The 12,670-nt window shown below is 39.3% G+C and overlaps 1 protein-coding gene across 1 annotated transcript; it reads right to left on the bottom strand.

Annotated features, from left to right (window-relative positions):
- Positions 1–9,174: 9,174 nt before the first annotated feature.
- Positions 9,175–12,454, bottom strand: LOC125192810 (Leucine-rich receptor-like protein kinase family protein). Its single transcript, XM_048090470.2, has 2 exons — positions 9,848–12,454; positions 9,175–9,767 (listed from the first exon to the last, which is right to left on the bottom strand). Exons 1-2 carry the CDS (start codon positions 12,435–12,437, stop codon positions 9,379–9,381), a joined length of 2,979 nt encoding a protein of 992 aa, XP_047946427.2. The 5' UTR covers positions 12,438–12,454; the 3' UTR covers positions 9,175–9,378.
- Between the last annotated feature and the right edge of the window lie 216 nt (positions 12,455–12,670).

The following is a 12,670-nucleotide window of genomic DNA, read 5'->3' as shown; positions in this document are numbered from 1 at the left end:
TGGACATGGAGGATTCTGTCCACCGTGGTTCTCATCGTCGTCATTGTCATTTTGCTGTGTAACACCGCCTTGTGGAGGCGAAGAAACAATTTTATTTGCTTTCGTTTAGTACCTTGTTGGTTTTTAAGTTTCGCAACTCTAGTTTCTTGCTTTGATCTGCTGGATTCAGACTTATTTACAGTTATTATGGAAGTTTATGTCTGTTTTTGGTTGGATATCTCTGAGTTTATGTTAATCTCTTGTTTTTAGCCTTCGCTCTTAGTTTGTTGTTGGATGTCTGGAGTTGAGATCTATTATTTTGTTGTTAGAGGTTGGGGATTTGCATATGGAGATGTTTGGATTTGTTGAATCGGTGTGTTTTGGAGTTGAAGTTTCGCACATTTGGTGCTTGATGTTTACGTTATGCATGAGTATGGCTATTTACTTTCTGTTCTTTGCATCCTTTAGGTCCAGTAGCGTAGATCTGTTAGTTTAGGCTTTAATTTCTCATTTTAAGTCTAGATCTAGAGTTTGCTTTGTTTTCATGGTGTTTAATACTCTGTTTTCTCTGCTATTCTCGTTTGATTCCTGAAGAAGATGAAGTTGTCGGTAGTTAGAACCAGATCTGCTTTATGTCAGTACTTTTCTGCATGTACTTTACTTTTTTTGCATATCTGCTAGACCTGTCATTACAATCTACTTTGTCGCTTTTACCTTTCTGCATGCTTTTCCAGACCATGGTAGTTTGAGGAAACTTGTCTTACTTTTCGCTTTATGCTTGTTTGCCCAAATTAGGAATGTCTGTCTAGTTAAGTTTACCCCAACTGTCTTAGAACTTAAAAATATCTCATTTTCTCTGAGTCATGTATGTTCCGTACGCTTTCGTTTCTTAGGCCCAATAGGTAGAGTAAAGTTCTTCTGATCCTTTAGACCAAGTGGGTAGAGTAAAGTTCTCCTGATCTATTAGACCCAATAGGTAGATTAAAGTTTCGCTTATCTCTCAGACCCAGTAGTTTTAAGTTCTCGACCCACAAAAATTGCGTGGCAGCAGCCAACCCCTTTCTTTTCCAAAACATCCTCAAATGCAGCCTCTGAAGTCTAGTCGAATCCTCTGGACCTGTTAGATCGAGTGACACATATCCCAGTACAAACCTGCACGTCTACTCTAGTCCTGCTCACCAGTATGCCTAAATTTCAGTTTTTCTTGCTTTCGTTCTCAATTTTAAGTTAAATATTGCATTTACGAATTTTTGAACTTAGCATTCATAAATGGAGTTTGTTAGATCTGGTTAGTTCAGCTTGGTGAAGAAGAAAATGTCACAATCAAAGATATGTTGCTTTTGTTACTTTTTGCTTTTGTACTTGCACTTTTTTCAACTTTTCTGCAAGCCCAGCAGCCAGTCTGCCAGCATGTCCTTTGATTCCCTTACCTTTTGTCTAGCCATTTTTAGTAAGTTTCGTCGAGTAGCTTCTCATATGCATAACTAGGTGTCCAACTTCCACATTCACGTACACATCCAGTAGCATTAAGCATTTAGTTACCTACTGGTCAGTATGGGTAGAGTCTCATTTTAATTTTACGCCTAGGTAGAACTCAACCCCAAAAGCGTGGTAGCTAACCAACCCTTCCAAAATGTCTTTGCAATTGCACTTCGCCTACATCCATCTCTGTGGGATCAACCCTTACTCCACTATACTAACCAGTAGAAGTGGGTTGAGGTATTTTTGTTGACAAGAGGTTTTAGGCACAAACCCAACGACACAGCTAGGTCTAGGCACCCTCCTGGCCAGTTGACACGCACACACAGAGTCGTCGCCTTTAAAAAACTTCGTCCGTCAGATATGACATGCATATTTTGGGGTAGCCAGGTCGAACAACGACGTCAACGTCCTCCAGTCGTCACCCCTTTTCAACGAGTAGTGCATGGGCGTTGGTCTGGCATCAGTTTCGTCGCCAACGACAACCAGCACGATATGGGCTACTATTTGGCGGATGTGATATACCTATTAGTGGCCCGTCTTTGTGAAGACGAACAGATGCCCAACAGAACAAAGGAAGATCTACTTTGCGCAACGACAAGAGTCAACGCGCAAGGATGTGGAGCGGGCATTTGGTGTGCTCTAGGCTCGATGGACGGCGGTGAAGGGTTCAACACGGTTATGGTATGACGACTGCATTGCTGATGTCATGTACGCGTGTACTATCATGCACAACATGATCGTCGAACAAGAAGGTGCAGAACTGACTGGTTGGACCAATGAAGATGTTGATGGTGTCGGTCCAAGCCACAGCGTGGCCTCCGCCAATGTACGAATAGGGATACCGCACGAGGACGCCGATCGGGTCCGTGCATTTGTCGCTATGCGCCAGCAAGAAGCCTATATTCAACTCCAGCAGAATTTAATTGAAGAGTTGAGGGCGCAGAGGAGTGCACGTTGATATTTATAATGTAATTTATGGAAATCGTTTTTTTATTAAATTGTACTTATATAATTTTTTTAATTTTTTATTATGTATGTTTCTTTTCATTTAAATAAAATGGTTGCATTGTCCCTGTATTCGTGTTGAAATTTTAATTCTGTATTTGTGTGAATTTGTGATTTTGTGATTTTGTTTGTTGGGATGTCCTAGTGCTAGTCCACTATTGTACAGTGGGATGTTCTAGTGATGTGGCAATGCAGTGACTAGTCCTAGTAACGTGGCAGGAGATATTTTTGGCTAGTCCTAATGCTAGTCCGCGGGAATATCCACTCTATTGTGGATGCTCTTGTATATTTTTCGGTTGGAAAGACTCGTCAAAATCCTCCACAAACACTATAAAGATGACACACCCGAAATGAAAGCTTAAATAGTTTGTACCATAGCTTAGCGAGATAATTATTTTATATGTATAATGTAATTATTCTTAGCTTATTAAACCTCAAATTCGTGTCATAGCGTGCCAAACAGATAATGCTTAGTCCAAAATTTATATTTAAATAAATATATAATGATGTAATCATAATAATTAAGGTGATAGAAATTTATAATTATAATTAATGAGCACATTATCTCACATTATCTCAATACATTATTATATTTATAACTTATACCATTATAACATGTTTGATAGGAGTGATAACTCATCTAGGGATGGAAATCCATGAACAAAAATGTCATACGCTATTAATAATGTGGAGTTCTCTCCACTAACACTACTTACACTACATTTTATGTCTTTTCCTCTTACTTTACCAATTGTACATTAAAACTCGTGTCAAACAAAATGTTCATATAGAGTTTTAAAGGACGGAAGAAGTATTAATTTTATAATGAAATGTTAGAGGAATGAGTTAGTGGAATATGTGGTCCATTAACAAAAATAATAAAAAGTTAATGTAACAAGTACTAGCAGACAGACCGAAAAGAAAACTTGTGACAAATAATGGTGAACGAGGGAGTATAAAACTAAGCACTCTCTTCTCTTCGTCCCATGTTATTCGAGACATATCTTTCTAGCTTGAGATTTTTACAAGTTGTGTTTAGTAAATTTAATAAATACTATAAAATAAAATAGGTGAAAGAATAAAGTAGGATAGTGAGAAAAAAAAATAAAGTAAGAGAGATAAAAAAATTAAGTAAAATTAGTTATTTTTAGTCATAAAAGAAACTTAAATAAATTAAAACAAGCTAAAATATAATATAATTCAAATAACTTGAGACAAAGAATATAGGAGTGTAAAAATAAGTTTCAATTCTAATAATTTTTTAATGTTATACCATATCAATAATATTAATATAAATTATGTTTTGTGATATCTATCTTAACAAACCCTCACCATTCGGTTGCCCAATCACACAGTGAATACGTGCAGGCTACAATTAATTAGGTAACCCATCATGATTCATGATTTTATAACCTCTTCCTCGGCCAATAGCGATGCTCTTAGAAAGGTTAATTAGTAACACTAAGTAATCATTAAAAGGGATCGTCCAATTATAGTGTATATATGTCTTTTATTAGCATCAGCTCAAGCACTACGCCCTACCTTTATTGTCACTACCTTCATTCTTAATTAGTGATTTGATGTTTTACTACTTCCTTCGTCACATTTAAATAGGTTGTTTGAGGATACTAAGAGAAAAATAGTTTGAAATAATATACATATTCGGGTTCATAAACAATAAAATTAAAAGGGAACCAATCGTATCCTACATTATAAAATGAACAAGAGTTGCAAGCATATATATTGGCTACTCCAATTATATTAGTATGAGGCCTTTTGGTGTGTACTCCAAGAGCAAAACCGTGAAGGCTTTGCCCAAAGGGAACAATATCATACCAATATAGAATTCGAGTGTGCACCACCGATACCCAACTCTGATATCAAAGTCCTGGTTCATGGGTTGGCCTGTGGTACTCTGGTATAGAGCCCTGGTTCATGGGCTGGGCCTGTGGTGGTTCTCGTGAGGGCTTTGCCCAAAGCAGACAATTTCATACTAATGTAGAGTTCGGGTGCTCGTAAGGACTTTGCCTAAAGCGGACAATATCATACTAATGTAGAGTTTGGGTGTGCACCACCGGTGGTTCTCGTGAGGGCTTTGTCCAAAGCAGACAATATCATACTAATGTAGAGTTTGGGTGCTCGTAAGGGCTTTGCCCAAAGCGGACAATATCATACTAATGTAGAGTTCGGGTGTGCACCACCGGTGGTTTTCGTAAGGGCTTTGCCCAAAGCAGACAATATCATACTAATGTAGAGTTCTGGTTCTCGTAAGGGCTTTGCCCAAAGCGGACAAATATCATACTAATGTAGAGTTCGGTTGTGCACCATCGGTGGTTCTTGTAAGGGCTTTGCCCAAAGCGGACAATATCATACTAATGTAGAGTTCGGGTGTGCACCACCGATACCCAACAAAAATTATTTAAAATATAAAGCTTGAATTGATTTTTTATGTAAAACGAAAAAAATATTTCTAATGTAAATACCAATTTTCAAGAGTATTAAATATACTATAAAATAAAATAAAACAAATGATGCACTTTGTAATGCTGATAACACAGACACGCATCATTGTATATTTAGAAATGCGTTACATTATAAATGAACATATTATACGTACGTAAAAATTTGTAAATACTATATGCGTTCTTGTAATAGTCATACACTTTCTCCGTTCATTATTTCACGCCTCATTTTTTATGACTCAAATCTTAAGAAAGGCTCCGGGTGGAAATCTCATAGGAACGTGAGTTTTGCTTTTATATAGTTGTATTATTTTTATAATAAAATATTAGTGTAATAATTTAGTGGAATGTAAGAATTATATATTTCATCTGTCCATGATTAGGAATCCGTTTTAATTTTGATATATTCGCCAATAAGAATTTAATTCACTTTTACAATAAATAGATAAGTGGTTCCACATACCACTAATCTTTTCTACTTATATTATAAAACTTATATTAAAAAGTGAGACTTATAATATTCAAATATTTCTTTCTACTCATTTTTCTTTAATTTTTTTAAGAGTCGCACTAAATTCGAATGTGCCTCCTATGCGTAGACGAGACGAGGGAACACAATAAAAATGGAAAGAATATGGGATACTAAAATAACAAAACAAAACTTTCAATCGAATACTTCTTCTGTTTCCTAAAATATAATTTTTTTTTTCTTTTTTATCTATTTTCTAAAAATAGAAACGGTGCATTTTAGGTAATTGACTCAACTTTATTTTACCTAAATAATATCTGCAAGTGTACAGGATTATTGTAGCTAACAGCAAGCAAGAGTATATCGTATCCCACAGAGACAATTTAGTGTAAACCTAGATACCACGAATAAATTTCAACTACTATCCAGACGATCGAAAATTTTGGTTTTAAACTAACAACTACTAAAAGCATATAAAATCAGAGATTAAAATAAAGCACTTAAACAAAAAAACAATTAAGCAAGTTGTAGAAAATGATAGAGAAATATGCAGAATTCAAGGATCTGATGCACAACTCATAGCCTAACCCAATTGAAACCGATTTACCATTTAAAGTCTCCAGAATTGTTGAATCAATCACAAATATAGATTAAACCCCCTCCCGAGATGAGAAATCCGTAGATTATGTGTAATAATTGAAGTCCCCTTCTAATTCTTAGACCTAACTCCTAATAGTTCGATTAGATTAAAGATCTCACTCAAAACCTCAACTCTCCTGAGTTTTATTGAATTAAGGTGTGAATTATTCTTCTTTTAAGGTTAAATATTTCATCTCCCGATGATTCTAAGAAACCCTACACTCCCAATTGGTGATCAAGCAATTGACAGAAAAAAAGCCCAGGAATAAACCAAACAATTACAAGAGCTAGATAAAAACGAAGTCAATTGGATTAAAACTATGAATCAATGCATCTTCACCAAGAATTCTACATAAAAGATGTTTAGCTACTCATGTTCATGGTAGAAAACAAATAGAAACAAGGAAAAACAGTGGAAATCATGATCCGAATTGCAATTGGCGGAAGAATTGAAGCTTGAATCTTCAATCTTCTTCCAAGAGTCTTTCACAAAGAGAGAGATGTGGTTTGCCGCTTGTGGAGAATGCCTAGAATTGACCTAATTCTTCCTTCTTATTTCCTCTTCAAAAATTTGCGTTTCAGCTCTAAAAAACGCCACCCGGCCGGGTGGAATTATAGGGTAATAATTCACACGGCCGGGTGAGATTTTCTGGACAGCACAGTGTTCGTATAACGGCCATAACTTCTTCTACCGAACTCCGATTGAGGCGTGCGAGATACCCACGCGAAGATCTTTCGAAGACGAAGAGATTGATATGCATTAGGGGCTGATTGGACTTCAAAATATCTAGTAAATATTGTCTCAAATCAAGGCTGCTGCACATCCACATATTTTGTACTTTTTTCTACACATTCTTAACAAAATGGTCAACATACCAATATAATAGAGAAGTAGATATAAACACGCCTAATAATGACGAAATATGCTCAAATTCATACAAAACCACCCTCTAAAACCATGTAAAATCCAAGTATGTCAGTGATGGACCTCATAATCCACTAATACTAATTTTAATACTCCGTCTCGCTTTAGCAGTCTCATTGACTTTTCTGCCCTCTTTTTGTAAAAATGATAAAAATAGTTAAAAAAGAGAAATGATAAATTAAGAGAGAGAATAATATAGAGAAGAGTCTTATCTACATTATTGTCTCTCTTACTTTACCATTTCTCCACTTTAACTATTTTTTATCATTTTTACAAAAAGATGACAGAAAAGTTAATGGGACTGCTAAAGCGGGACGGAGGGAGTACATTTTATCTTCCTCTCTTTTACTCTACCTATTTTCTCTTCATCCTTTTTAATTTAAAACTCTTACCATTTTTGAAGTTTTTATTTTTAGGCAATGAAAGGAGTATAAAATACTCTCTCTACCCACCATTTAAAGAAACATTTTATTTTTATATTGTCCACGATTTATAGAACATTTACTCTAATTCATTTTAATATGCGGACCACATTCCATCAATTTTTTACACACAATCCTTATGTACATCTATCACTCTCCAACCACTAATACTTTAAATGGTCCCACAATTAATTCGCTTTCTCCTTTTACATTTTTCACAAATCAAATAATTTTTTAGAACATGTACCAAACAAAAAAACTCTTTAAACGATGGACTTGAGGGAGTAGTATTTATGTTAACTGAACTTATTTTTGGAAACGGGTGAGGGAGGATGTTGTAAGGGGGGCTGAATTTGAACAGGATGAGAAGTTAGGCAATCGAGGGAGAAAAGGGCTGGACTGCTTGATTTTAGCAATTTACTATCATTAATCAACAAATGCAATGATGATTAGATTAACAACTTGATGAAATTCAAACACAAGTGGATTGAGCAGGCAAAAAGTTTTATCCATTCATTTGTGTGCGTGTCACGTACGGGTATTATAACAAGTGCGTGTGATATTTTTATTCTTAAAAAAATATTTCTATGGGAGTTTAATTTTCTTTAAATATAATTATACCATAACCTACATAAAATCTTCAACTATTCACATGGATTGATACTAGGTCTAATAATTTTTGACGCGATACTGTATAAAAATCCAATATGAATACGTACATAATTAATAGGTTTGGGTAAACCTTATTAGGTTCTTATTCATATTCCATTAGGAACCCGACAATTTGGATTGAGTCGGGTTGGGTTGGGTTCAGGCCATTCATTAAAACTTAATATTATCATTTTAATTATGTTTATTCTTTTTACAAATATACTACTCCATCAATTTCTTAATAATAGTAATTTTGAAAGCGGTACGAGTTTTAATGCAAAATCGGTAAAGTAAGAGAGATGAAGAGAAAAAATAGTGGAGTAAGTGTTAGTGGATTGGGGTCTATTTCCTATAGTGAAAAGTTTCTATTTTCAGGAAACAAAACAAGAAGGAAAAAGTTTCTATTTTAAGAAAAAAGAGGGAGTATATCTTTTCTATTTTTAACTTTTATGTTTGTGTAAATCAGGTTTATAAATATTTGCTAGCTTAATATCAAGTATTAATTGTGTAAATCAGATTCGTGTAACGTGAGGTTTTAATAATGCAAATGTAGTTTGGGCTGTTATTAGCTTATTATTGTGTCGTGTCAACCCATATTACATCGTATCGTTAACGAGTTCGTGTCATGTACATATCGGGTTCGATTTTGAAAGTAGCAGGTCGTGTTGAGAGTTCCTAAATAGGTCGAGTTCGGGAGAAACCTAATTAGGTTGGGTCACAAGTTGACACCGATAATAACCCAACCAATATGATTTGGCACCTAATAGAGGGTAGCATTTGGATAAAGAAGCTATTTTTATAAATTCGAATAACTAGGGTTTTCCAAACCCTAAACTAAATAACAGCTAGCACTATACTTAATTAGATTGTGCGCTTCAATATTCTTATGGTAAATATACATGCAGTAGTAAATAGGAGTATTGCGTTATATCTTGCTTACTTAATTAATCATGAAAGATGGCCTTGTGCAATCTGTCGTTTTAAGAACAAGTGAGTTGGGTAGTTCCAATCTTCCACCACCCAAATCAAATTAGATTTAATAATTAATTATTGCTCTTAATGGTAGGCTCAAACAGCCAATTAATAGACAAAGTGCAATTCCACTCATAATTAAGCTCGTTATAAAAAACTTATCATTGATTAAACAAAGATTAAGCTTCTCATTTGCTGATAGTAACGCATATATATGAACAACAAAATATACCTTCTCGGGATTCCAACTAAAATGTTTATAAATGAGAATAACAATAATAATCAAGAAAAAAAAAAAGTCTCGATCATCATCATGTGTAATGTATCAAAATTGGTGTTGTAATTAAAAATTAAAAAAAAAAAGGAAAAGAATCAATCAGTGTGTTCAATAAGTAAGGTCGAAGGAGAAGAAGTAACATAGTGCTTGAGAAGAGTGATCTCATGCGCCACATCCAGCATACTAGGCCTTGCAGAAGGACTATACTGGGTGCAGATTAGGCCTAACTCTACGAGCTCCAAAACGACGTCACTCCACACCTTCCTCTCGTGGGAGGTGAGGGCGCGTCGCGCCATCCTTGCAACGGCCTCATCCACCATCGGACCGAGCTTGTTAGGGTAATGGCTCTTCACCCATTCGTGCATGCTCGACCCCTCCTGGAACAGAACGTCGGTCGGCCTCTTCCCCATCGCTATCTCCAGCACCAGAACTCCGTAACTGTACACATCCCCCTGCGGCGAAGCATGCCTTCCCATCCCATACTCTATTGGACAATACAATTATAATTAGAAAAAGTGATAAAAATTTAACGAATATAACAAACTAACTAACTAACTAACTAACCAGGAGCAATGTAGCCAACAGATCCACATAGCAGGCCATGAGTGGAGTCGTAGGACGCTGACTCATCGACGCAGTTGGCTGCATTCTCGTCAACGCCTTTGACCAGTCTGGCTATGCCGAAATCCGCTACTAGAGCGGTCATGTCGTGATCGAGGAGTATGTTGCTCGGTTTGAGGTCGCAGTGGACGACCTTCACCGGGGCGTAGTGGTGCAGGTAGGCCATACCCTGCGCCACGTCGCAGCATATGCCAACCAGAAGTGGCAGATCCAATTCCATTCCCTTCTTCATTCCATCTGCAGGATACAGATGGTCCTCCAGGCTCCCGTTGGGCATCAACGGGAGCACGAGGGCCTTGAAGTCGGGGCGGCTGCATGCCGTGATGATCCTGATCAAGTTCCTGTGCCTGGTTCTTTTCAGAACCTGGCACTCCCTCTTGAAACTGCCCCTCATCTCCCCCGCCGTTTTCGGGTTCAGAACCTTGACCGCGATCCTCGTGTTGTCTTCAAGAATGCCTTTGTATACCTGCCCGAACCTGCCCGACCCGATGAGGCTGGAGCTGCTGAATCCGCCCGTTGCTTCACCCAGTTTCCGGCGAGAAATTCTCGGATACTTGATCTCTTCTCTAGCTTCCTCCTCATCCATGACCGCCGCCGCCTTGGCACTGATCACCGGCAGTTGCAGTTTCCTTCTCATTAGTAGCGGAAATCCGACGACGCAGAAAATGGGAGTGATTAACAGGGAGAGTAAAATCGCCATCAAGAAATGGCGAGCTCGTTTCCGGCGGCAGCTTCTCATCCCCTCGATCGAGCCGCAGAGCTTTTCATTGCCAAGGAAGGATTCAACCGTGAGCGACGCGAACGAGCCCTTACTCGTCACATTCCCACGGAAGCTGTTGTAGGAGAAGTTGAGCAGCTTCAGTGAAGCAGAGGCCTGCAGGGACTCCGGTATCTCCCCGGTCAGGCGATTGAAGGACACGTCGATTTCCCGGAGATAAGGCAGGCTGCCTATAGCCCCGGGAAACTGCCCCTCCAGCGCGTTGTGAGACACGTTGAGGGTCTCCAGAGCGATGCAGCTCCCCAACTGCGAAGGCAGAGCGCCCGACAAGTTATTGTTTGACACATCAATGGCGAGCACCATGTCCATTTTGCTCAGCTCCAAAGGGATGTGGCCGGTTAGCATGTTGCTAGAGAGGTTCAAATACAGCTTCAAACTGCTTAAACCGGCAACCTCAGCTGGGATCGTCCCGGATATTCTGTTGCGGGAGAGATCGAGAATCTCCAAGTTGATACATTTTCCGAGGCTGGATGGAATGTAGCCGGTCAGCTCGTTTTCGTAGAGGAGAAGCCTTCTGAGCTGTATCAGATTGGCAAAGCTCCCCGGGATTGAGCCTTGCAGCTTGTTTTTGGAGAGGTCAAGCAGTCCCAAATGCGGCATGTTGCCTAGGGAGGCCGGGATGTGGCCGGAGAGGGAGTTGTTCGACAAGTAGAGGCGCTCTAGCTTCGCCATATGGCTTAGCTCGGATGGGATGGTCCCGTTCATGAGGTTGCTCGAGAGGTTGAGCAGGGTGAGGTTGACGAGGTTGGATATCTGAGGGGGGATTTCACCGTGGATGAAGTTCGTATCGAGGTTGATCTGGACAAGAGCAGAGAGGTTGCCGATGATAGGAGGCAGAGCGCCTCCGAGGTGGTTCCCGGCCAGGTCGAGCTCTTGCAAGTTGGGGGAGGAGTTGTTGAGAGACGTGAAAAAGGGCGCGAGGTTGGTGTTTCTGTCGTGGCTGGAGAAATGGTTGTATGATAAGTAGAGGTATTTCAAATGTGGCATTCTGCTTAAGATTATGGTTGGAAGCTCGCCCTCAAAGTGGTTCGACTCCAAGTCGAGCCACTCGAGTTTCGTTGAGTTTGATAGCGATGGGGGGATTTCTCCGACTAGGCCATTCGACCAAAGTAGAAGATACTTGAGTTCAGAGAGCGCGCATTTAGGGAGTTCGCCATTGAGGGAGTTGTTGGAGAGGTCGAGGTATTGTAGCGAAGACGAGGCGTTGCAGAAGAGTGATGCAGGGATTTCACCATCTAGTTTGTTGCTGCCGAGATTGAGGTAAACTAGTTGGTTTAATGATCCCACTTGGAAAGGGATGTTTCCTCGGAGGGAATTGGATGAGAGGCTGAGCTCTTTGAGGCGGTCGAGGGAGCCTATTTCAGGCGGGATCTGGCCGTGGAGGAAGTTGCCGGAGAGGTCTAGGATCTCAAGCTGGGAGAGGGCGAAGAGGGCCGGGGAGATGGTGCCCCGAAGAGACTTGTGGCTTAGGTTGAGCTCCACAACTCTGTTTTTGGTCATGTCGCACCCGACCCCCGACCATTCGCAGAGGGGTAGGCCGGAGGCGTTCCAATTTGCTAGGGCATGTCCGGGGTCGCTGGTGATCCCGGACATGAAGGAGAGTAGCGGGACGCGCTCGTCTAATACTCGAGCATCGTTCGCCGAGTGTAGCATGTACAAGACTATGGTTGAGAAGAGAATAGACACTTTAGAGAAATCCATGATAGGTTTGGATATGGAGGGAATGGTGAGAGAATGTGGCAAGAAAACATGCATCTCACAGTGTTATAAGGTGGTGTGACAAATGTTTGAAATGTCCAATGCAAAGAAGCAAAGGCCTCTTGTAATATTTTATTAATTTATTATTTAAATTTAGATTGATGCCTAACTGCCGTTGAAGGGTGAATGAGATGAGTATGTTTTGGTTGACAATTGAGGATTGAACACGTGGGAACTGGAGGCTGACGACGTGTGTGAAGCGTTAAAAGAGTTTGGGTGGTTTACATGTC

Source organism: Salvia hispanica, chromosome 4 (genome assembly GCF_029641045.1).
Source record: "Salvia hispanica isolate PSC_SH4W2 chromosome 4, Shi_PSC_v1, whole genome shotgun sequence".
Taxonomy (NCBI): Eukaryota; Viridiplantae; Streptophyta; class Magnoliopsida; order Lamiales; family Lamiaceae; genus Salvia; species Salvia hispanica.
Note: the sequence above shows the minus strand (reverse complement) of the source record. Positions and strands in the feature narration are given on the sequence as shown.

Coding starts and splice junctions, on each gene's coding strand:
- LOC125192810 (XM_048090470.2), bottom strand. CDS start 12,437: ATGCATGTTTTCTTGCCACATTCTCTCACCATTCCCTCCATATCCAAA. Junction 9,768..9,847: donor TGTTGGCTACATTGCTCCTG/GTTAGTTAGTTA, acceptor ATTGTCCAATAG/AGTATGGGATGGGAAGGCAT.